Genomic DNA, 26,360 nt, shown 5'->3' on the forward strand with positions numbered 1-26,360 from the left:
GGAAGAAAGGCGTTGCACATGACCACGTCTGTTCCCACTTATGAGCACAGCTTGGTTGCTCGTCAGCAGGCAGCCAAACCCATTCCAAAGGCTGTCCTCCATCTGCATGCAGGGTGCTCTTCAGTTGTCACATATTATTATTAATCATTAAATTCATCATTTATTTGCTTTTTACTGGATACTTGTGCATTTAATCAGTGCTAGTTACAGAGATTAGCTCAGTAATGACCAAGTCATGGTTATGTAATGATAACTATTTGCATTAAATTTGCTGTTAATGATTGCCAGTCTACAAAGGTCCTGTTTTACAGTTACTTACTTATTTCTTTAAACATCCCATTCGTAGTGATCTATGATTCTCTAACTCTGAATTTTGCATGTATACCACACGGATGTGCATGTGTACAGCCATGCAAATGTGTTTTGGTGCAGCAGTGTTTCAGCCCCGTTAAGAGAAGTGAGAGAAAAATTGTCCATGTTGTGTTCTGGCAAAGCAAAGCATGAGTGGTCTCTAAGGAAATCTCTTCCTGTGAGAATAATTTTCATAATTGTCACTGAAAAAGGTTTTTCTTGCTCATCAATAAGAAGAAATGGCCACAAGCAATTGAAGCTGGACATGAGCCAGCAGTGTGTATTTGCAGCCCAGAAGGCCAACTGTGTGCTGAGCTGCATGGAAAAGGGGTGGCCAGCAGGGACAGGGAGGTGGTTGTCCCCCTCTGCCCAGCTCTTGTGAGGCCCCATCTGCAGTGCTGAGTCCAGGGCTGGGGCCCCCAGCACAGGAAGGACATGGAGCTCCTGGAGTGGGTCCAGTGGAGGCACTGAGATGGTCAGAGGGCTGGAGCAGCTCTGCTATGAGGAGAGGTTGGGGAACTGGGCTGGTTTAGCTTGAAGAGAAGAGATGTCTGCAGGGAGACCTCAGTGTGGTCATCCAGTACTTGAAGGGAGTGAATAAACAGGAGGGGGAACAGCTGTTTGTGAGGGTGGGCAGTGATAGGACAAGGGGAATGGTTTGAAACTGAGACAGGGGAGGTTGAGGTTGGATCTGAGGAGGAAGTTTTTCATGCAGAGGGTGGTGACGCACTGAACAGGTTGCCCAAGGAGGCTGTGGATGCCCCATCCCTGCAGGCATTCAAGGCCAGGCTGGACACCCCGCCTCCATCGTCAGCATTGGCACATGTTGGAACAGAACAGGCCCTGCTCCAATGGATGGGTCTCAGTTCAAGGCATGGAAGGCCCGGCACACAGCTGGCTGCCCACTTCCTTAGTGGCATTTTCTTCATATTTTGTATGCATTTCCAGACCCGAGTGTTTATTCATTCAGAAAATACTATGAAATAAAGAGCTACACTGAAGCACTGAATTTTAAGTTAGTTCAATCCATTTTGGTAAAAGCACTGACCAGCTTTAAAGCCAGCAAGTGTCAGTTCTGCTAAGGCACAGAGTTTGATGAAGGGAAGGAAACCATCAGGCTCAGATCAGCACTTCAGAAGAGCATGAGGTGGGCAGGGAGCACCTACAGTAGGAGGTAAAATATCGCATGGCCTTCTTGCCCAGTTTCTGCAATCATTACATTTCCATTTGTGCTCCTAGCCCTAATTCCCTCTCACATTTGGGAATTCTTGACTTCACGGTGCTTCATCACTGATGAGTTCACACCCACTTTGCATTTCATCACCTACGTAACTCCACCCAGGGCTGCCACCTGTAAGCAGCTGCAGATCTGGGGCAGCTCCAGGCAGCTGAGCCGCCCCGAGATAACAACACGCGTTGCCCGTGAAGCGCTGACCTCGTTCAGTTGCATTGCTTGACTCATGGTGGAAACCACCCAGCCTCATGGCGCCGATAACCACCGTGCATCACCAGGTGCATAAAACACAGCAGCACAGTCAGTCACTTCAGGGAGAGGAGATGGGCGCTCTCACAGAAACTCACATTAAAGCACACTCCTGCACTGCCCCAGGCATCTCCCATTCAGGAAATGTCACCAGCTGCCGATCCTCCTCCTCCTACTAATGGCATCTGATCCCAGCACTGTGGGGGTGGGCAAAAGTGACAACAGGAGGAAGAATAAGTGACAAATAGTGTCTGGAAGAGGAAAGAACCACAGACTGGTGGGCCCAAATCTCCATCCAAGGGTTCTCCGTCACCTCGGGTCACAGCTTTCACCACCCCAGAAGCAGAGCAAGGCTCATAAGGACATACTGTGCAAAATCAAAGTTTACAGGGGGGTTATGTGTTCATCTGTGCAACTCTCCTTCCCCAAACACTCACTGCAGATTTGCATTGTGTGCATTTAACATCTAAAGAAAAGGTTTTCACATCCTTCTGTACTGAACCAAATTCTTTATTTAGGGCTTTAATGGCGACGTGGTCATCTCAAAGCCCAAGGAGCTCACAAAGCACCACAGGGTCAGTGCTCGCTCTGCTCACTGCCATATCACACCTTGAAAAGGCTGCAGCACGTGTTGCCAATGAAGGATAAAGACTGAGGCTTCTGAATACAGAGACTGGAATGACGTGAGTGGCATTTTTAATGGAGCCACACATGGAAAAGGTGAATTTAAGTAAATCAAATCCTGTGACCTCTACAACAATTGCAGCAATAGGATAATCTGACATTTTCTCAGAGGTGACAACGCTGTGATTAGAGACCAGTGACAGAACCACAAGCAAGAAGCAGAGCTGCCTATTGACTTCCACGGGAAGGAGCGCATACAAAACCAAGGGAAGCAGCACAAAGTGAACGCAGCCCAAAGCACTGCGATACCGTTTGGGTGGCAAACAAACCAACTCCACAGATGACGATTCCCTCGCAGCTAACATTCAAACAGAGCTGGAAATGCACGCTGCGATGGCACTCACCCTGTTCAGAGCTCCAGGTTCTGCTGCACGGAGAATTCACAGCACCAGAGATCCTGGAGACTTCACCGGTGAGCGCCCAACCATATACCCACAGCCATGGTGCTGTGCAGGGCTGCCTGTGCGCCCCACCTCGTGTCCTCTTCCCACGGGGAAATAACCCGGGGCATCAGCCCGCTTTCTCACTGGCCCCACTGGACGGACAGTCCGGGACTGGCAGATGACAGCAGAGGTGTTGCAGTGCGGAACGCCAGCACAGTCACAGACACACCCACAAAGCGCCAGGCTGCCACTGTGCCACGGGTGAGTCACAGCGGAGCAGCCGTTCCTCCCCAAGCCCTGGACGGAGCACCTTCTGCTCTCCTGCATTGCAGGGATCTGCTCAAACAAGTTATGCCCGTGTCCCACTTGGGACCAAACAGGAAGCAAATCAAGCACAGCTCAGCACCCACAGCACCAACATGGGTAGGCTCAGCAACTCACACTCCACACACTACCAGGCAAGGAATTATCAAGGCAGCAGCTCAGCACACCTCTGACTCAAAAGCAAAGGCCCAAAAACAGGCAACCCAAAGCACATCTCAAAGACCTCCTCCCTGGGTAGCTGCAGCTGTGCATCCACACACACACCCAGGAGCTTTGCTACGATGGCTGAACAGCCCCTGGCTTTTCAAACACCCCCTCGGCCCAATTTGTGCTCTGAGGGCTGGTGTCTCAGCAGACACACACACACCTCCCACAGACCAAGAGGTGTTACGCTGTGCTCCGCGGGGCTTAGAAACATACCCAAGTTGTGAGTCCCACAGGTGAGGAGGGAGCTCTGGACACATGGGCCTCATGCGCTGCAAGCCAGTCGGGGCTGTCTGCATTTTTCATGCTGGAGGTGCGTGCCTGGGCACCCAGCAGGGAGTGGTTCGGCACTACGGCTCTTGCAAAACTGGGTTTCCCAAGAGCCAGGAGAGCTGTTTTGACACGGCTCAGGGAAAGCAATCGGCAACACCTCGGAGAGCTTTAGCAACAGCCCCGAGTCCAGAGCCACAGAGACACACTTTGACCATTGCCTTCGGAAACACTTAATGAGATTTCTGCTAAATTAGGACTTTTAAACGAACGCTTTGTGTTCACCCAGGTTTAACACACACTTTGCTAAGTAACCCCAAGTCAAAGCCTGCAAGACATTAAGCCCGCCCATTGAAACCTAATTCTCCTGCAGCAACATGAAGGGAAAAGCCAGAATAACCTGGCAAGTGAATTCCAATGACAGCATCTCCTGGGTGGGCTACATGATCAGCAATGCGCTTTTCCATCCCGCCTCCTCCTGCAAAGCATCTTCAACAGCACAGGAAACGTTTCTGACCATGAAGTGAGCAGACGAGTCAACAGGTTGATCTCATCTTATTTGCTGAGTTTGGGGAGCACGCATCGTTTCACAGCACCAGAGAACAGGTCAGAGAAGCGCCCTGCTCCGAGGGAGCTGCTCCATGGAGTGCCTTCAAAGCACGGCCCTCCCCTCCAGTACATAACATGAGCTGAAGACAATACAGACGTATGTTAGGGCAACTTCCTTATGGCCAAACACACTCCTGGCAGTGACTTTTACAAAGGGGCTTAATTAAGTCATTGCACTCGGGTCATTTATTGCTATTCAGTAATATTCAATAATAAATGCCTTTCATTTGTGGCTGTAACTGATGGTCTTGTCCCGTTTCTCTCCTACATGCCACGCACAGGCAGTTTTTGTGGAGCAATCCAATCCAAGGTCAGCTTCATGCTGCAATCACAGCGAGGAGCTCGTACAACAAAACCTGCTCTTCCAATCCGCACAGTTCCTGCCCTTCATCATCTGCCCCACAGCTGTGAGCTCCGGGGGGAGATCAGTGCCTGACAAACAGCACAGCTGCTGCTGTTCCCACAGCACGGAGATCTGCCCCGAGTCTCCATTTGTGATGCATCTAAGAACTGAAAGTTCAAAGCACTGATACTGAATCAGCTTATCGGCAGTGTGCAACAGCACACAGCGCCTACAGACCCGCACAGCACATTCACCACATGTAATGAAGAGTTTCAATTAGCCACTGCCAAACATCCTCCAGTTGACTTCTGGGTGTTTGCATGTTTGATGTTTGATGGAAGTTTGACGTTGTGGATGCCTCATCCCTGCGGGCATTCAAGGCCAGGCTACCCCTGCAGATAAAGATAATGGCAATCAACGGGATTAAAACTTGTTTGCACACAAGAAGTGGAAGATGCTTTTTGGACAGCAGCACAGTGCTGTCACAGCGGCTGTTCTGATCACCCACTGAGGACAGGTGTGATGGAATGTAGAGGGACACAACATACAGAGATAAATACGGAGACCTTTTCAGAGTATCAAAGTTCAAGTGATTTATTTTGAGCCATCTTATAAACAAAAATTGAGCACTGTAAAAACAGATCAGAATGCATATTCAGCCACTGGAAAGACTGATGACATCAGTTTAGATAGGCAGAAGCACAGACCCTGTGAATTCAGGTTTACTTCCCACATTGCAATATTTGAGGCACAACAGGTTCGGTTCAGAGCAGATCCCAGCCTCCTTTCTGCACCTCTTCCTTTTGTGATATTAAAGTTCATTCTGTTGCGACGCCATGACTCAGTCCTAAATCCCTTTTTAATCCAATAGTGCAAGTGACACAACGTCCTGCTGAACCGCTCCGACGAGGCCGGCCCTTCTCAGCACGACGCGCAGCTGCGCCACCCGACCCGCGGCCTGAAGGAGTTCCTGTCTGACGGCCCAGCTGACAGACAGCGGACGGGCACACAGCAGAACCCAGCCTGAGACTGCTGACATTAAAGATACACAAACATCATCTCTTCCCTTTCGCACGCAGGGGGAAAGCAGCGACTCCGATTCCCATACAGCTACTCCGTCCCTCCCAAGGGACCATTTTACAGATTACTTGTAAAGATAGATCACCCTATTCATTGTATAGATCTCTTTAAAAATTAAGCTACGGATATTCAATAAAAATCTATGAAGAATTCCCTCTCCTCTTTATACAGATTCAGTAGTATTGTCAAGCAAACCAAACAAAAATAACGGTCTGCAATTCCAGCACAGTAAGAAATAAGGCCTCTTTTATATTGGCAAGAAAATTACACCATTTTTCTCTCTTGTTTTTTTTTATCTCTGAATAGAAGACTATATTCCTTTGTTGCACTATATTTCCTTAAGACTGTAGAACTCCGGCATCCATTATGACAAAATAAGGGAGTCAGTTCTACTTGTGTTCAGCTTTGCATTCCTGGCAAGTTAAAAACATCCAGTCCACGGGCGTATCATGTCGACATCACTGCTTTCTTCAGCTTTTCTATTTCAAGCTGGAAAACAGACATTTTGGAAAGAAAAGTCAGTGTTAGAGCCACAGCGATGGGAAGTCTGCACGGCTTCCACTGCAAATACCACCCCGACATCTCCAAGAGCTGTAAGTAAACAAAATCAAAGCACAGAAGCAGTGACAGCTCAATACTTATGGCTGCTGCTGTGCTCCCAGGCTGCTCACTGAGCAGGAATTCACGATCATTAGAAATGTGCCTGTACTCCTGGTACGCAGAGCTGGACCAGCCCACTCCAAATGACACAGTACTGAAGCTGAAGGGTGGAATCTCGCAGTGTGTCTCTGTGTAACGATGCACTGGATCAGGCTGATTTCCTAACACAGCCTTCCTGCAGGACAGCATGCCAGTTCTAACCTTTCCTTCTCCAAATGGATTTAGGAGACACGAGGAGCTCGCTTCCTCTTCCCCCCCAATGCACATTCCGGGCAGCTTCAGAGATGTATTAAAAAAAGAACTTGCCGGAATTTCTTCTCCAGATTTGAAAGCAGCCGTTAAGTCAATACGAAGTGCTGTCCCACAAAGATAACGCCCATCTGTATCACACTAACATGTTTTTCTATAACAAGCTGACCCTATTAACTTAATAACATGATACCATAATGCAGCTTGCTTTCATCAAGAAACTGAGCTGGGCGATGCTCAGAGGGACATTTTTCAGATGCATTCTATGCTCTTTGGCTTTCTCTAGACAGACCATCAAGAATTTAGGAAAGCTGATGTTTTCCTATTTCTCTTTTGATGACACATAATTTAAACTCATCCAAAACCTGTATGGTCTCTCTTGGAGCATGTTCTGTCGTGACACACCTCTAGCACAGTGCAGAATCCAGCAGCCCTCACCTGATATCCCAACACACATACAGTTAAAGGTGATTACTTCCCAAAGAGGAACTGTGGATCTCCTGCCCCGTGAGGCATTTCTGCAACTGCACCCCAGCAAATCAATGCAGGAAAGGTTGGGAGGGTCCTTCAAGTCTTCCCTCCACAATCAAACTCCTGAACAACGTATGTATGTGTCTAAATCTTTTATTCTTCCTTTCAGTTGCTCACATTACCTCCAGATTACTTCGCATCAGCTTCTCTTCTTCCAAATCCTTCCTTAGTTTTTCCAGTTCTCTCCTAATAATTCATAAGGTAACAGAAACCAAAGTTAGAGGAGGGGGAAGCACAGGCCTTGTTTCAGTTTCACAACAGGGAGTCACACAAATCTGATGCTGCATCTTACAAACCCAACACGCTCAATTAGAGACCCACTCGTGCTCAGCTATTCCGATTTGCTGGACAAGGGGCATCCAACAGCCCCAACACACCGATCATTGTGCAACTAACCCTGGCTTTGAGTCAGGATTTTAAGTAGGCTATTTCAGAAGCATTCTGACGATTACTTTATCTGGAGAGATGAATTCACCTAACCCGGTAACTTCTATATGTAGAAGAGAAATTCTTTAGGGTAAAAACTCATGAAATGTTTTGTTTTGTAACTGGATTCAGATAAGAATGATCTGAATGATCTCTGAGCAAATTAGCTCATGAAGCTCCTGCACTCATCATGGAATAGTTTGCTTTGGAGGCTAACCAGCCCAGATGCTCAGCAGTCACTCCAAAACTCTCCGTAACAGCTGGTTTAGTTACAGCACAAGTCATCATTTAAACAGAACCAGAACAAATGTCTGCGCTCTACAACGTGAGACAGAAGTGCAGTTTCTGCAGATTGGCCTTTCAGGTCACAGGCCATCTAACTGGATCAGCTTCTGAAGGAACAAGTCCTGAATGTAAATGTATTGATACATGATAACTTTATCCTTAAGTCGTTTGGCATTAAAGACACTTAGAAGACATTAACATACATCCATTTGTTGGTTAGAAAACACTCACCCGTGCTCTTTTCTCAGTGCATCCACTAAATTCATCAAATCATGAATCTGAGCCCTGAGCTCTTCCACAGGAGCCTGTGAATTGTCTGTTTCAACTTTAGGCTGGATTTCTCCAGGCAAAAAGTTGAGGATGACAGAACTCGGTCTCTGAGATGAAGGTGGGACTGGTGGACTCAACACAGATGGCTGGAAAAAATACATCAGTAGAAAGCTAAGAAATGCAGACAGCGCACAAGTTGTAGTGCCGTGGGAGCTATTAGCATTTAGCTCTAATTGCGTCTACAATTTACCAGGTGTATTTAGAATTACAGAATGACTTGGGTGGGAAGAGACCTTAAAGATCATCCAGTTCTGGCCCCCGTGCTGTGATGGGTTGCATCATCAGATAACAAGCAAGGGAAACAGAACAGCCAGCTGCTGGGCACGGCTCCGGCCCCACGCTGTTGTACCTTTCTCACTTCAGCTGGCTTTGGTTTGGCACTTTCTTCTTCTTCCTTCTGCAGCTTCAAATTTTTTTCTGGACCGTCATTTTGACTTGTCTGAAAAATAAACAGTTCAAAACATTTTCAGAATAAGGAGGGAAAAAAGAGAAAGCCCACGTTTCTGAAAATGCCACTGGTATAACATTAGTATCGCTACACTATTATGGGTTTTCTTTCCTTGCTCAGAACTTCTCCCCCCCATGACACCCATTCCTCTGGATGTAAATCAAACAAACTTAGGGCAGGATTTGCAAGCTTCTCTGCAACACTGAGCAGAGCAAGTCATTGGTGCTTTGGGGAATCTGTAGGTACTTCCACAATACAAAGCCATTAACTGGTAGCTAAAGCACACGGTAGCTGACACGATTGAACTATAAAACATGTCACTATATATAAAGATGTATATAGTATATTAATTCAAATGTAAAATGATATGAGAATCAAGGACTCTATGTTGTTTTCACTCTGTGATAACCTCATGCTTTAACAGTTGACAAAACTTCCACCATAACAACATTAAGCTAAGACTTTATGGAGCTAAAGCCAGTGTCTTGCTAGTGCACCATCAGTGCTGCTGGGAGATCTGGCAATACCTGACGGGGCAGGAAGGGTCTGGAAAGAGCAACACAGCTGTGCTGTTTATCTCAGGTAGACCCTCTTCCTTTTACAAGCAGTCGGTATGGCTGATCCCTGCAGATCTGAGTTCACTTCTGGAATAAATGCACCGTGATCACAGAATCACAGAGCGGCCTGTGTTGCAAAGGCCCACAGTGCTCATCCAGCTCCAACCCCCTGCTGTGTGCAGGTCACCAACCAGCAGCCCAGGCTGCCCAGAGCCACATCCAGCCTGGCCTTGAATGCCTGCAGGGATGGGGCATCCACAGCCTCCTTGGGCAAAGGATACTCACAGCACTCCCGCAGTTGAAGCGCGTGGGCAGCCTCCGGCCGGGCATCTTGGGCCGACTGGCGGTGGGGTGCGACAGGTTGTCTGAGGTAGCTATTACATCATCAAAGCTTAACAGATCTAGGGAAGGATAACAGAACAGACAGCCATCAAGAGCTGAAGGTTTTGCTGTGCTCCTTTTTAACGTTACTTTTCCATGAGACAAAAACTAAATGCATAAACAATCAGATTTCTTATTGCTTCAGAGATTTTCAGCACATCCAACACACGAGCTGCATAACACACCTACGTGACTTTGGCATGTCAGAGAACTCACCTCTTCCCCCTTGAAAAAACTAAGGATTGATTCAACTAGCTCTTAAATTCAGTCCTAATTGAAGTAGTGCTGCAGTAACACAGCACCATAAAACAGATCTGGAGTGTTTGGAGAAAAATGTGGTTTTTACTGTTTTTTGAGATAATAATTATAAAAAAACCCACACCATTGTGAGAGATGTGCTCTCCAACCCTTCCATCAGCCTCTTTTCTTAGTGCCTACCAAGCATGAAACCCCAGAAACTCACATTTAGCAACGGAGTCAAAAGTAAAAGCAACATGGTAGATCCAGAGGTTCCCGTGTGTCAGCGAGACACAAACCTTTCTGCAAGGTCATGTTCTGCAAACATTGCTGTACAGAGGAGTTTCTTGTTTGCAGCACTTTGTTTGCAGAAACCACGTGACCCCGGGTCTGTAATCAATCCCTGAGCTTAGAACCTCGTTTCCTACTTCATTAAGGCTCACAGACCTCTCACTCTCCACACTCCAGCTCTCAGTAACTTCTCTTGAATCAAATCTTGCTCTTTTTCCCCACTCTCCTTCCAACCCTTATCAACAGAAATTACATCTCGCAGGGAGGTTTGACCATGAGAAATATCTACACAAATATAGAACATTTGTAATTCACCCAGTTAACGACTGGGCTCCTTACTGAGTGTCCACAACAGTCAGCCAATCCTTACCTGCCAACAGGTATCCACTGAGACAGGCTTTTTATTTAAGCGTTGATGTCAGATGTGATTTTACAGCACAGATTCAGCAAGCTTGTTCTAGGGACTCTAAATGCTTTACTCAATTGCCACTCAGCGGTTACGATGGGCAGCAGAAGGTGCTTCCAAGTTTTGCTGGGTGTTCTGTTTTGTTCTCTAACCTCTCGTTTTCCCATGGCATCCCAATCTATCCAGCAGAAGCTATGGCAGACCTGTTTTCTCACCTATTCTCAAGCTTTAGCAAGAGGTCAAACAAGAAAAAGCCATAAGAATACTGGGCTGGACCATTCACGCCACTTCTGTGTTCAGCTGATGTGAAATCATCCAATTAATAGAAAGTTCTACTTGCACTGTCAAGGTTAATTAATAGCTGTGGGAATCTAAGCCTTCTAATGAGTGTTTTAACTGATTTTAACATCTACTACTGTGTCTCATTATCTGTTCAGTCCTTAAAACATTCACATCTTCCAGACATATCTGGACTTCCCACTTCATCCTCTATTGCCTTCTGAAATAGAAGCATCTGTAGCACCACCAGCTGCCAGTCCGCTGTGCTGCCATTTAGTTTTACTGCAGAGAACATACAGATGGCGGTGGGTAAATGTGGAACCACGTCTGCAATTCGTAGGAAAGCAGGAACAACAAGGTAGGAAGAAACAGAGGAGTGACGAATGCAAGGGGCTGACGAGGCGGGGGGTGAGGGAGAACTGGCTCTTGGGGCATTTCTCTTACTTACAGTCTGTGCCAATAAAGCTCCCTGCTTGTTAGGAACCAAGCAAAAATCACCTAGGAGCGCATCCTACTGACTTTACTCAAACTTCAGTAGGCTTAATGCGCGGCAGGACTTGTTTGGGTTACATGTTTGATGAAAAGGTAACGGGAAGAGAGGAAAAAATAATATATATACACACATTTTCCTCCCACTGCAATCATTTCTAAATGACCTCCTGTAGTAATAACCCATGGGGCAGTACATTTAAGTAAGAACTGAAAATGGAATTACTGCGATGGCTGCAAGAGCAGCCCTGTCTCCGTGAGCAAAGCATCAGTAACAAACATATGCAGAATATTGTAACTCCAGAAGGAAACCTCCACAGTAATTCACACAGATGCAGTTTGAGACCGCAGCAGTCTATGGTTGGCTCAAGGGATGGAACAGAGCCCAGGGGTCTCCTCCACCTTCAGCAGCTTCACCAACAGAGGGACAGACCACATCTGTTAATAACCAACCCAGGGGCTGCTTTAAGGCTGAGTGAGAACACGTTTCTCACTGGAAAGAGGGGTGAACCTTAAACAGTCGTGTAGGACAGACTGTTAGAAGCACCTCCTCTGCAAGCTTAACCTGGATCCCTACGCTGTAGAACTGCCAGGAGCTGGAAGAGATACAATGAGGTGAGAGGCTTTGATTCCATTTGTGAATGCCTTAGTGTATTCCCATCAGCTTGATTAAAAAGCCTTCCCAAAAAGAAGGAAAACCAAAGGGTTCATAGAGCCCGTCATGCTGGGATGCAAAACCCGCAGTGCAAGTGAGACCTAACCGGTATTTCAGAAGACCTCACGTTAATCTGCAGAGTGGGAAATGTGACAGCACTGACTCCTATCGCTCACACTGCAGGGACTGCAGCCCAGGAAGTCAGGGGACAGAGGGAGGTTTTCAAGTATCTAAATGTGCAGTTGAGCTGTAATGAGGTAACTGCTACAATGAATCATCCGCCCAATATGAAACTTCTGCTACAGCTACCTTGCAAGAGTCACAATAACAGCCAACACTAGAGGATTCAGGGCCCAAATACTGCACAGTATTATATATATGTGTGTATGAAGGTAACGCCATTCAATCTACACAGCCCTAAGTGCTATAACTATTATCCTACACCCAGCAGCTGGACTAAGGAGAGGTCGTTTGTCTTTATCTTTCCCATACCAAAGGGCAGGCCTCACTTCTCGTTGAACAGCAAAGGAAAAGAAGCATTCAAATAAACAACAAAAAAAGGCATTTTAAATCGAAACCCAAATAACTGCAACTGAAAATTACGCTTATGAAGTAAAGCAGAGGCTACGTGCACGGCATCAAGCATTTGGATTTCCTTATAGATTGTTATCTTACCAAAATGGAGAAGGGTAGGGTAAGATCCTGACACGTAAGAAGGGAAACATGGCAAACAGGATAGGAAACAAAATCTGGAAAGAAAAGTCAAGGAGAGGAATGTCTAGAAAAAGATTCCCAACAAAAAAATTATTTCACAAAGCAGGAAAAAAAGAAACATTTGTAGAAGAAACAGAACCGCTTTAAACGTTCAGCCAACCGCGTTACAGCTTTAGGTCTTTGGGGGAGCTTCAGTTCCAACCCAACAGAGAAACACTCAGGCAACTTTCTGAATGAAGCTTCAGGAGAAGGAATTCCAACGTGACCAACGTTTCTGGATGTTTCTGGCTGCCCTCCCTTTACCTGATGGCTGGCTGGGGCCTGAGTTTTTGTCTGTAGTTTTTGTAGTTATATACACAGCATTCACAGCTACGCCTTCAGCTCAATTAAAGGTAAATTGGAAGTGACTGAACTTTCCACACCTCAGGTCCAAACCGAGATGCAGAACCTCATAATTAAACAAATTGGTTTACTAGAAATTCATCACTTCTAAAAAATATAGTGCTGGTAATTTCAGTGCCTGCAAGAACATCCAGAAGTGCCCGCCCCAGCCATACAGTATCCTCAGCATTTAATAAGCTTAAGACTTTTAGCTCTTCTAAGAATAAACAATACGAAAGGGCCTGATGTCCTCCAAGCATCACATAGCAGCAGCTGCTGCACTGAGCGTGCACACAGCAGCACGCATACAGAGCACCAGGTGCTCCACATCCTGCTAGCAGGAGCTTGGACTCGTCCTTTGTTAAACAAATAGGAAAACCAGCGCCAGCAGGCACAGATCATTCTGAACAGGGGCACTCTGACACAACAGAGGACTCTGGAAGCTCTCCTCAAATAGCAGCTCCTTGCTTTGCCAGGGCTGCAGCACCTTCGGTTTGAACGTCTCCAACCTGCACCCCTGTTAGCTGCTGCAGGTCAGTCATGGCCTTTAATATCCCCTCCAGTATTCCAGACAGCGATTAACCTGTTCTGATTTAGACATCTCAGACTGCTGGGAGCAGAGAGCCAATCAAACTGCAAATCCCACAACACGTTCTGGCAGCCACTGGGTGCTTTGTTTTTATTTTTCCTGTCTATTTGGGTGCCAAAATCTAAAATTCCTCTTCAAGCCTGTAAAAATCTTACATCGGCCAATAGGAACAAACAGGGATCAATAGTTGTGTGTCCTGCTTTGTTTTCAAATCTGTCTGAAATGAGCTTTTATATAGAGCCTGGCCTGGTGGCTGGCGACCCTGCACAGAGCAGGGGGGTTGAAACTGGATGATCACTGTGGTCCTTTTCAACCCAGACCATTCTAGGATTCTATGGCATATAAACCCCTAAGTCTGACAGCTGCTGCGTTGCCATTGTGGTTATTAAAGATATCAGGACTGTTACACCTGAGGAAAAGAAGGAAATCATAACCCGCAGGAGCTGCCAACTCAACCGCAAAATGCAAAAGTTAATGGCATTACTGGAAATAGGCAAGTTAGCTAGAAATGCAAAAGTTACCTGAAATGCAAGAACAGAATGAACAAAATGCAAGATAAAAGTGATAGCAAAAAAACCATGCTTTCCCTTGGAAGAACAAGCTGTTTCCTGTATTCCTCCCTTCCTATCACAGCTGTAACAGAGCTTAACTGCCCCCAAATACCCTGTGAAACCTGTACTTTGTGTGCTAGCTCTTAACGTGAGCTGTCCGCACTACTCTAAAAATACACATTTTCAGCAGAATGGGCATAAATTGCACTCTGAGGCACTTTGAATAAATCCAAGACCTTATTCTAAGGCTGCAGAACACCACAATCCAAGCAGAAATACCCAGGACTTCTTACTGTTTTCTTACCCGATTCTCGAGAGCTCTTTACCACAAGTGAATCTACCTCTACTGATTTTGGTCTCGCTGGTAACTGCTCAGAGTCCAACTTTGGTTTTGCTACTGGCTCAATTTCAGATTTCGGTCGGAGATGAACAACTTCTCCATTAGATCTGTAAATAGAAAAGTGCCAATAGCGAGTCATGACATTCAGTAGTTTATACCATGCAAAGAATAAGAATTTATATAAATATAGATATACCAGATTTCGCTGCTTTTTAAAATCCTTGCTTAAAACAAAGTCTTACAGAAAGCAATTCCAGTACGATAAAAGCCAGTTCATCTGTTCCAGCTCTTACAGAGTTGTCAGACATGTCCAATCCCCTTGAAAATTATCCAGAACTCTTAGTGTGTTTACTACAGGGCATATTTTTGCACTTAAACCTACAGTGTCACACCTCATTGCTACAGGAAACAAGCAAACTGAATAGCACCTTCGGTAATCTCTCTTGAAATACTCACAAGCAATCACTCAAATCACTCAGATTCCCTCACGCCAAAATTTTCCTGCAAAGAAGAATGTTGCCAAGAAGTTCTTTCCTTCTGCATAAAGGACCTGTGTGTAGCTCTTGTTCTACTGTGCATCCTTTGAATGCCAAGCCAAGGAATCAAAGAAAGAAGAGGTGATCCAGTTCTTGCCATTTATGCCATGGTGTAAAAGCAAAGGACATAAATGATGCCAACCTCAACATCTCCCTTTCATTAACACTTGTTCCAGGCTTCTTTTTTTCCTATTTGGAAATCACTCTGCAGCAGAGGAAGCAATTCCACATTAATCTCCCTGGAGCAACGTTAAGCTTTCAGACATTTAACATATTTAAAAATCCCTAAAATGTGATGCTGGCAATTACTGGAGGACTACAGTTTAGTACACCTGCTGTTGTAAGTGCATACGAACTCCTTTTTCCATCCTTAACCACGACCCAATATGGTCAGGGATGAGAAAATCTCCTCTTGGCAAACACCCCAAGATGCCAAGTGAGAATGAAGCTGCAGGTAAGAACCTGGCAAAAACTTGGCTGGAGGCAGAAAGTGGGGAGCAGCAGCAGGGGCTGGGGATGGAGAAGGATCGTATGGATGTAAAGTTCTTGGAACTCTATGAATTATTGTTTCAAACTCATGAGAAAGAAACTTCAGAGAGCTGAAACTAAGAGAGAGCAATTGCTTGCTGTTACGTCCCCTATGCAATTGTCCAGTGACTCAACTGACAGTACTCAAGACAAACCTGAGAACAACCTCCAGTCTCTACACTAACAGCTTTCTTCCCCAAAGAGAAGATGAGCCACTCTGAGAACCTTCTGCACGGTATGGTGCTGACCTCTCCTTTTACTTCTGCTTTATTCTGAAGTGCTGAAACATTGAACTTTTGACTCTAATCATTTTTTCCCCAACACAATAACATTGTTCCTAACATCCAGGGATTCTTTTATACCACATTACTGCTACAATTAAAACTTCTTCATCCTGTGGCATACTGCCACATAAAATATATTTATTAAACACAAATAAAGTTATACTGACTTGGATACAGATGATGGCAAAACAGGTTTTTCTGGACGTTTGAGTTGCAGAATGCCCGCTCTCAGTAAGCTGTTAGACTTGCTTGGAGGAAGGGGTTTCTTGGGTGGTACTTGAGGAGCATGCGGCTTCAAAGGCTTCTGATCCAAAGCTCCTTTTTCATCTGACAAAGTAAGTCACCAAAACGTTAAAAACCTTGTTGTCCAGGATTCCTTCAGTGCTAATCCCTCACAAAGCAACTGCTGTCACAAACGACTGAAGTTCAGGTAGTAGTGAAAATGCAAATATACAAGTGTCTGAAGTGATACCTTGTCACAGAGTCATGGAATGGCTCAGGTTGGAAAAGACCTTCAAGACCATCGAGTCCAACCCCAACCCAACCATCCTACCCTCACTAACAGCCCTCCGCTCAATCACGGCCCTGAGCACCACATCCAAAGGGTTGTTAAACACAGCAGGGATGGTGACTCAACCACCTCCCTGGGCAGCCCATCCCAGTGCTTAACAGCCCTTTCTGTGCACAAGTTCTTCCTGATATCCAACCTAAACTTATCCTGGCACAACTTGAGGCCATTTCCCCTCATCCTGTCACCTGGCAGCAGTGAGACACACAAAACACACAAAAGCCACTTACTTGAACTTAAAGGAGGTTACACCAAGCAGAATTCCTTCCTACTCACATGAAGCAGCAGTAAGAAAGTCTGGATTCCCATTACTGAACTGCAAATATCAGGTGAAAAACAAACCTCTCTGTACTGCTATTGCTTTCAGTGCACAATGAATCTGATTGCATCTCTTCTTATACAGGTGAGGGCTTTTGCTTTAACTTTTGCTTTCTTTCTGACATAGAGGAAAAAACGAAGACTATTCAAGTGACGTGTTGCCTACACACAGGCTGTGGGATATCCTTCTGCTCTGCATGCAAAGCAGTGCTACGGTTCAGTTATGTATGTATCCAGCATTGGCAGCTTGAAAAATTCCCAGTAGGTTACAGTGGAAGATTATGGTCCTTTGAAAGCGGGACAGTAAATCAGCAAATGAATTACATCCAAAACAAGCCCTGAGGTAGAAGACAATGCACTTCTATGCCACTTGGTGGTGCTGACTGCCCTGTGCTAAACATACTGCTCATGGGGGGGGTCTCCTGCCCATGCTTCCTTAACACTGGGTGGCAGTACCGACCATCATCAACCACCCCCACGTCGCCTACATTCCTGCAGGAAGCTATATAAGAATTATGCACTTGGTGTATAAGAATATGTGAGTTCATGAACAGGGCAGAGAAATGCTGCCACCAAACTGTACTTGTGAATTCTCATCCGTCATCACCCCCTCCAATGACTCCCACCCATAACCTGAACATAAGAACTGCCTGCAGTTATGTGGGGGACGTTAATGCGAAAGGTCAAGGTCCCTCGTGAGTCCAGAAATCAGACAGTTCTAGTCTGTAAATGCCAATACTACCTGCTTCATTACGCATACCAGTAATTACTCAGATTGACCTTCCGTGGGGGGACATTCTTTACTGTGAGAGTGGTGAGGTGCTGGGACAGCTGCCCAGAGAGGCTGTGGATGCCCCGTCCATCCCTGGAGGTGTTCAAGGCCAGGTTGGATGGGGCCCTGGGCAGCCTGGGCTGGTATTCAATGTGGAGGTTGGTGGCCCTGCCTGTGGTGGGGGGTTGGAGCTTCGTGATCCTTGAGGTCCCTTCCAACCCAACCATGATGTGATTCTACGATTCCACAGAACAAAGCTTTCCTGCAGCATTTCTTCCACCAAGAAAAGGGCTGCTCTGTACCACACTTCATTTTTCAGCAGCTGTCACATTTTGGAGCATTATGGATGTGATATATTTTTTCCTTAATCCTCCATTAAAGTTAAACTCAGCTATGTAATGGTTAAAACCACATTACAAACAGAACCTGAGAAACTACACTTATCTCAGTTTAATGGAACAGATCACAATTTCTTCCACCGTTAAATTCAGTTCCTGGCTGGATGTGGCTCTGGGCAGCCTGGGCTGCTGGTTGGTGACCTGCACACAGCAGGGGGTTGGAGCTGGATGAGCACTGTGGGCCTTTGCAACACAGGCCGTTCTATGACTCTATGATCTTTCAGGGAGCTTTGCAATAACAAGGAGGACACACTTAATAGAAGCAAGGCTCTTCCTTCAGTTGCTCAAAAGGCAATTCCATAGCATCACGAACATGGCTACACCATAGATATTACTAAGATCAAATTAGATTGTATTGCTATCTAGAATCTGCATGATTCCAAACACCTGTTGCATAGCACAGCTAAACTAAACAAGTTTAGCACCCATTCAGAAAACCACTCTCACCTTTTTCTTCAGACCTCAAAGGGAACTTCTTATCTCCAGCTGGCAATTCAGGCTTGGGAGCTGCACATAAAACCAAAGCACAGGCATTTCTCAAAGAGTTTTAATTATCTTAGTCACAAACTAAAAATATGATATACACGAATTTGTGTTTATATTCTTTTTCCTTTGCAAGGTGGGTAACACCATTCATAACAGCCACTTAGACCGAGCAAACCGTAGGCTCCTATTACAGTGTTTCCAACGTAGGCTCCATCATCATTTGGAAGAATACAGAGGAGCAATTATAGCAGCAGTAAGAAATGTCAGGCCTACAGTAACCTTAAGGTGCAACTAGGGGCAGCTTCAGCACTGAGAAATACAAAGCTACATCTGAATTTTCTTCTGACTTCATGATCTGTTCTGTATTTTAATACATTCACAGGCACCGACCAGCACACACATCGTACATACCTGGACTTTTAACTGGAGGCGGAGGCTTCCTTGGCTTCTGTAAAAGAAGCAAATAAACAAGACAGATATTCTCTATCAATGACAGAATCATTTGCTTTTTGTTTTGCATAATGTAACACCAAGCTTATGAATGAGCTCGTTTCAAAGCACTTCACAAAGGAGGCAATGGATTTGCAGACAGGAAACAGAGAACTGAAGTAATTCATCTGATATCTCCCTGCCAACAAGTTACCAGAACAGGAACAAAACGTAAGGATTCTTCAAATCTTAGAGCAGCACTTCAGCTGCAGAATGGGTTTAAATAGGAAAGTGTCACAGTTTGCACATTGAATATGTACAGTTTTACAAGGCAGACACTCTTTACTCTCCTTCAACTGACAAAATCATAGCATTACCAAGGTTAGAAAAGACCTCCAAGGTCATCCAGTCCAACTGTCCACCTACCACCAATATCTGCCCCCTAAACCGAGTACCTCAGTACGTCATAACAGTTCTTGTGTGAACCTCTCTCCTGTCCAAGGAGCACTGGCTGATCTCAAGGCAGACATCTCAAATCACCTCATCCTCAGAACCCAAGTAATGAAAATGCATCTTCATGGCTCTGCCAACGACAAGACTCACAGATAAAACAGTCAAAGAAATCTACTAAACACCGCTGCTTATATAAGCCCTGCTGAAGTCGTACGGGTTCAGTCCAACGCACTCCCTCTAAAAACTCCTGCTATTACACATTTCTGAAAGAGCTGCCGTGGATTTCGCTCCTCTGCCCCTACAACTACTGAATAAGCTCTCCATAAAGGAAGACTCTATTCTGACAAATGAAGTGTAATTACACAAGCATGGAGACCCACATTCAATTTCTTTCTCTAGCTCCAGACAACACAGGAGCTGGTGAACTTCATTCACTTTCTTCCTGTGCGACCCGGCCTGTTCCTGCTCCTGCAGGGCAATTGGACTAGATGATCTTCTGAGGTCCCTTCCAATCCCTGACGTTTGTGACGTGTATACCCACATGCTGTCAAAGTCCCAGATCAAACAGCGCTCAATTCTGGTGTTCTAAAAGCCCTTTTCAGCTGACATACAGACATGGACATTTAGATGGCCTCATCTGGAGCTGAATTCACTCTAACTTGCATGGATGTACATGAGTCAATTTGGCCATCTTTGCTACACAGACTTACCAGAAACAAGGCATCATCCTAATCTCAACAGAAGATGGACTAAAAACTAGAATAACACGACCAAGGAGTCCAACACCAGAACAGATCTCTGTGACAAGATTCTGTGACAGATTTCAGCACAGGAGACAGTGGGACAAAAACAAGAATCACCTTTTGTAAATCCCAGTCAAAGATTCCCCTACACGCACAGCAACCTACTGGCAAGTCTTAGCATGGAAAAATCCCAGTCCCACAGGGATTGTTCAGCTCCTTGCAAGCACACTTACAAGGCTACAGATGAAAGAGAATGGATTGCTCATCTCCCTTCAGAACTGTTTGGGTTTAATTCAACCACTGGTTACATGCATCAGCACTTGACCTTTGACTTGCCTACAGGACCTTATCATCCTCATTAATTACTGTTACTCTGAAAAAGCATCTTTCTATTAAACATTTAGGAAAAGTTAAACCTTTAGATCAGTCTATTTTGATAATCTTCTGAAGCTGAAAACTGACACGTTTGTATGAGTATTTTCAAGAGCAGAACGTGCTGTGGAGCCTTACAACCCCTGTTGATACGTTCTCGTTTCACTAAATGAAAGACACAGGAACTTACAGGGAAGTCTTTATCAAATTCTTGTATTTGAACAGCAAAATTATCAGGGAAGACTCCTTCTTTACCGTTGAGTTCTCCTCTCCACCAGCCTGGCTCTCCAGTTTCCTAAAACAAACAACACATTATTTCAATTAATATTTCCATTTCTTTCCCCAGGGCTGGCAGTGAAAGCTCTGCGCCTGGAACCCCCGTTTCAAAAGCCTGCACTCAGAAGAAGGCTGTGGCTCCCTCAGCCAGGGAAACAGTTCCAGCTCTGACTACATTTGGCCACCTGGACTACAAAATAGCACAAAATGGTGCTGTACCGTCATTCAAGGACAGACAAGATCAGTAACGGGAGAACAAAACCAGCTACGATCCAACGCACAGCAGTTAATGTTCTCATCTTCCTTGCCTGGAAACTTGTGCAGTAAATACTTGGTGTGGTTGCAATTACACACAATTCTACTAAATAAAAGTAATTCTTATGTGACTGATCCGGCTTATTGGTCTGAAAGGCAGGAAGTAAACAAAACTGCCCTTCTGAGGAAAACACAGGCAAGTTAAGATGGATAATAGCAAATAAATAATAATAGCCAAAAAAAAGAACTGTAGCATGGAAATCCATCGTACGATCTGAGTGGATGGAGGCTTTGGTTGGTCCCTAACAGAAGAATGTGCATTAATACATAAAGCTACTCAAATATTTTGCCAAATACTTTACCCAGCCAGTAATACCCTCCTGGCACAAATTTCATACTTCACTTAACGAAGCAAAACTTACAAAAGCAGTAAGTGGTGAAAGGACACAGAGCATCTTACCTTACTGATAATCTGAATGATCTCTCCTTCTTTAAAACTCAGTTCATCGTTTACGCCTTCATGGGGAAATATTGTCCTGCAATATTCCTTGGCTGAAACAAAGCAGCACATCATGACACTGCATATCACGGGGACCAAAGCCCTAACAGCTGACTCTTGCTGTTCGAAAGGAGAGCTCAATACTCAAACTGTAATCACTCTTCTACAGCGGCCATCCAGCACTACTTTACTCACTGTGTCATTCACATCGGGAGGAAAACAAGATCACAGTGAAATGTAAGGAGGTGGGTCTTCACTGAGTTATATATATTCAATTCTGCTGCTTCAGACAGAAACACTGTTTGGCTGTAGTACCTATGAGCAGCACATACATAATCATCCCTTATAATCTCAAAATGATCATAAATTCAAAATCTGCAAGCATAATTAGATACACTCAATTGTTTCATGGTGATTCCCAATTGCAGATGTTTCAAATACCCAAGCAGTGCATTTGCTGAAGTTGTGCAGTCAAAACAAGCCATTGAAGCAAAGGAATTGCTCGGCTGTAACCACCTGAAACCAGAGCTTGTCTGAACAACCAGCTCTGACAGTCGCAGCCTCTCTGCTATTAGGAGGAAGAATGACTCCCTTCTTCCCATTTGAAGCACTACAATAACTTACCCAGCTAAAACAGAGAAAACTATTTCAGTTCAAAGAGACAGAAGATTTGTTTTCCTTTCCTATGCTAGAATAAAAATAACACAAGGAAGGCCAAAATGCAAGAAATGTGGAAGTCTTAATAGGAAAGTACTTTTTGCATTACGTTACATTATTACAAAGTAATGAATCTGAACTTTGGACTCCCTCTTAATTATAAATACTGACTAAACTGTGTCCTTTCCAATGACTGAGGACTGAGTGTACGAGCAGCAGGAATCCCAGATGTTGTACTCAAACACAGCGGGGGGAACGAAAGGGAACAAATAGTGATTTCTATCTCATTTTTTAAACAAAATGGTTTTTTTTTTTACATATTTGCCCCAGAGGCCACAACAGGCTTCCCAGAACTAGCAGAGGCACCCTAAAATAAGGCACAGCAGTCTAAGCATTTTAAGAGATCTCTTTTTAGTTCTTAACATATTGAACGTGGGTTATTTTGAACTCTCTCCAAACTGAGGATCACTTAACTATACCATGGTCTGTACTAAAACAAAAACACTAAGAAAGAATAGCAAGCTTTCTTTCAAAGGTTACAAATAATATTAAGTGGTGTTGATAGATAATATCTATTAACATTCTCCTATAACATTTATAACTACCACACTTGTTCACCTTTCATGTGTGCTTACTTCTCTGGGGAGTAGAATCATAGCACAGAATCATAGAATGGCTTGAGCTGGAAGGATCACGAAGCTCCAACCCCCACCACAGACAGGGCCACCAACCTCCACACTGAATGCCAGCCCAGGCTGCCCAGGGCCCCATCCAACCTGGCCTTGAACACCTCCAGGGATGGACGGGGCATCCACAGCCTCTCTGGGTTCTCTGGGTTCCAACACCTCACCACTCTCATAGCATGAGAGTCAACGCATCACACACAAACTTATTTTGACAGATGTTTTGCAATGACCAAACTGTAACAGCTAATTGCTCTGACCCCACTCCATCAAACAGCCCCGGGCAGCAATTCTCAGCCTGCCATCCAGCACAGAAAGCCATGGAGGGCTCACAACGCCAGGCAGTTTGCACACCATTAGAGATACAGATAAGGCAGGGCTCTTACTAACAGCTCTGCCAATCCAAGTGCTCTGCCTGATTACACAACCCCCAAATGCAGGCAAAAAGCCAACAGCCTGTTGTTTACTTAATTCTGCTAAGTGTGCACTCCATGTACAATAACCCATTTACGCCAAAATAACTGATTTCTGCATACAAATATACTTGAAATTCCAATACAGAAGTTCAAAAAACATCTTTATTTGTAACCAGGCACAATGAGCTGTCCACACATTACACAGCATCACAGCACGGCCTGTGTTGCAAAGGCCCACAGTGCTCATCCAGCTCCAACCCCCTGCTGTGTGCAGGGTCACCAATAGCAGCCCAGGCTGCCCAGAGCCACATCCAGCCTGGCCTTGAATGCCTGCAGGGATGGGGCATCCACAGCCTCCTTGGGCAACCTGTTCAGTGCGTCACCACCCTCTGGGGGAAAAACTTCTTCCTCAGATCCAACTAAACCTCCCCTGTCTCAGTTTCAAACCATCCCCCCTTGTCCCTACTGAAGTCAGTTTTTCCTCTGGCACTTCCAGAAGAGGCTTTGAGTTGGCTGAAAATAAATGAAGGATTCCTCTAGACAGAAACTATACAATTTGGTTGTTCAATGAAGGCATCAGTTCTTAGAAGCAACTTTTATTATTATTATTATTATCAACCGAAATCCAAAGGAACTGGACTTTCTGGAGAACAGATTTCAACAGAACATAAATATTAAGTTTTCTGATTCAAGAAGCTCATCATACATCCATGACAGCACACAAACCAGCAACTACACTGTAAGCCCTAACCCTACAGCCATAGCCCTGGGCCAGAAACCAGGTTTAGGGCCTGCTCACACAGCAATAGTTCTCAGCATCTCAGCTGGCTGCTAAGAGATAAGCAAAATAGAAGCCAGTACAACTACGGCAACCCAGCAAATGAGTGCCAACTGAAAACCCTGGCCTTGTTTTATTCCTTGCAAATGTTTTCAATTAATTTTCTTCCCACATGTAAGCAAAATCTCCATCAGACACGTCTACATTTGTGTAACTCCTCCAAGGCAAAGAATATAACACAAAATAAAACCACACACAGAACTACAAGATTATAAACAAGAAAATAATACTAATCTGGTCTGACAAGCAAATACTTCCCCACAGGGAGACACCACACAACAGCTGTGTCTGCATCCGCCTCACCTTTTGGTTTACCTTCAGCTTCTGCCTTCGGTACTTCTGAGGAGTTTTCCATTTTTGCTGCACGAGGAAAATGAGGGAGCTTTGTGCCAGGAGGATGGGTAGGCGATGGCTGCAGGAACCAAAGAGAGCTTTGTTAACAGAAGCTCATTGCGAGCTGAGATGGTGTGAATTATCACCTCCAAGAGATTCACCAAGGTTCTCCATGAAGTACTTAGTGCAGTAGCCATGACAGTAACTGCAGTAAGAGTTCTGCCTACTGACCAAAGGCTTTGGGTATAGCAGTAGGGTTTGAAAAGCATAGCTTTCTAACTGGAAACTACATTGCCATATATACTCTTGCAGTGGTATTTCAATCTTCCCAAATGTTACCGTTCTATTACTGAAACGGCCTCTTCTGGCCCAGAACAAAAGTGGTCATTAAACAGCTGGGCTGACAGTAACTCACTGACCATATTTACTTGACACTGGGATACAGCAGGAACCTTCAGCAGCCTCACGCCATCTCAGCTGCAGAGTTAATTTGTTTTGAAACTGCTGCCACAGACATAAGAGCACATGAAGGCCTGCCCTAATTTCCCTTGGCTCTCCATGATTCACAGAACACAACCCGAACAGATAACCATCCAACAGACATTTTCTCCTGCACCCAAAGATGCAGCTTCAGCTGCATTCACTTTTTCACAGCCATAACAGTCACAAATACCTTACAGTCAGAGCTTACCTGAGCAGCCCTAGCGGTGTTACCAGTGCAAAAAGTCCCACTGCCTTTACTTACTCTATTCCTTTCTATTTACAATTAAACTTCACAGACTTACCGCTGCCAGAGAGACCGGAGTTTCTCTCCTCAAACACAGCTGATGGCTGCGTGCTGGTGCTGAGTACCTCTGACATGCCATACAATAAACTATCTATGGCCATCTGGGACGTTCTGAGAGCGCACATGCAATTTACTTGACTCCATAAAGGAAGCACTAAAATAGCCCACCTATGACATTAAACAAGTCCAGTACGGAATCTTTCCTAAGTTCCCTCTTTCCAAAACGAGATGCAATTAGAAGTGTGAGAGGAAGTTTAGGCAGACAGGGTGTAAATAACCCAAACCCATGCAGGATGCTGCAGCTAACTGAAAGGCACCAACATCTGAAGTGCTCAGAGTGCTCAGTCTGCCCGTGCTGAGCGTCCCTGGAAAAAAGCCTTCTCTGCTCTACCTGGCATAAAGATGGAGAATATCCCTCCAGTCCCCCTCCATTGAAATCCAAAGTGAGCTGAGCAAAAACCTGAAGCAGGCAGCCATTTCTGCAAAGCTTTCATGAGAATCATGTCTGCGGGGCTCTTCGTGTTCTTCCCCAGGCATGTCTGCCTTTGGGATGACTTTGGCAACAAGCGTAAGTGGAATATTAAATACAAAACTCAACTGTTTATTTTAAGCTATGAGAAACTGCTTTCTCACTTCATTTCCTGTCTTCTGAGAAACAGCCCATAAACAACACAAACAAGCTGAAGAACAAAATAAAGCACCAATGCATTTCAGTGTTCACGTAGTCAAATAACACGGTTCCTTATCAATTGAATGTATTTCAGGTACCTCCTCAGCATTAAGTTATGAGTGGAGAAGAACCTCTTCCACCGTATACTCAAAAAAGGGGAAAAGCAAGTGAAAGAGGATGCAAACTTGTTAAAAGTGCTTTTTAGACTTGCACAACCTGCAGGTTACAGCAACATCGATGAAGCCAAAAACCTGGCAGCATTCACTGCAGGACACTTCTGCCAGTAACAATGCACCGTACCCAGTACTACATCTCAACATCCAGCACAAAGCTGAAGGGAAACAACAAAATGATATTCCTTGATGTAAAGGCTGCACTTATTAGCAGAGGAAGAGACTCAGCAGCCCAGCCCAGCACAGATTACATACAAAGTCAGTTGAAAAGAGCTACCAGAGACTGCTGTAGATGTGCTGGAACACCCCTTGTGTCCTAAACCGCCAGGCTTTAAGAGTACTTTTCATATTAGGTT

The 26,360-nt window shown here is 45.0% G+C and overlaps 1 protein-coding gene across 1 annotated transcript in view; it reads right to left on the reverse strand.

Annotated features, from left to right (window-relative positions):
- Positions 1–5,222: 5,222 nt before the first annotated feature.
- Positions 5,223–26,360, reverse strand: part of CD2AP (CD2 associated protein) — a 55,577-nt gene continuing 34,439 nt past the window's right edge. Inside the window, exons 7-18 of the mRNA XM_072332815.1 lie at positions 24,345–24,453; positions 21,409–21,500; positions 20,608–20,712; positions 18,832–18,868; positions 18,382–18,441; positions 16,046–16,205; positions 14,495–14,637; positions 9,503–9,618; positions 8,562–8,651; positions 8,114–8,298; positions 7,294–7,357; positions 5,223–6,220 (exon numbers count right to left, since the gene is read on the reverse strand). Coding sequence (XP_072188916.1) covers positions 6,179–6,220; positions 7,294–7,357; positions 8,114–8,298; positions 8,562–8,651; positions 9,503–9,618; positions 14,495–14,637; positions 16,046–16,205; positions 18,382–18,441; positions 18,832–18,868; positions 20,608–20,712; positions 21,409–21,500; positions 24,345–24,453 — 1,203 coding nt within the window. The 3' untranslated portion in view covers positions 5,223–6,178. The remainder of the gene's footprint in view (positions 6,221–7,293; positions 7,358–8,113; positions 8,299–8,561; positions 8,652–9,502; positions 9,619–14,494; positions 14,638–16,045; positions 16,206–18,381; positions 18,442–18,831; positions 18,869–20,607; positions 20,713–21,408; positions 21,501–24,344; positions 24,454–26,360) is intronic.

This window comes from Excalfactoria chinensis, chromosome 3, assembly GCF_039878825.1.
Source record: "Excalfactoria chinensis isolate bCotChi1 chromosome 3, bCotChi1.hap2, whole genome shotgun sequence".
Taxonomy (NCBI): domain Eukaryota; kingdom Metazoa; phylum Chordata; class Aves; order Galliformes; family Phasianidae; genus Excalfactoria; species Excalfactoria chinensis.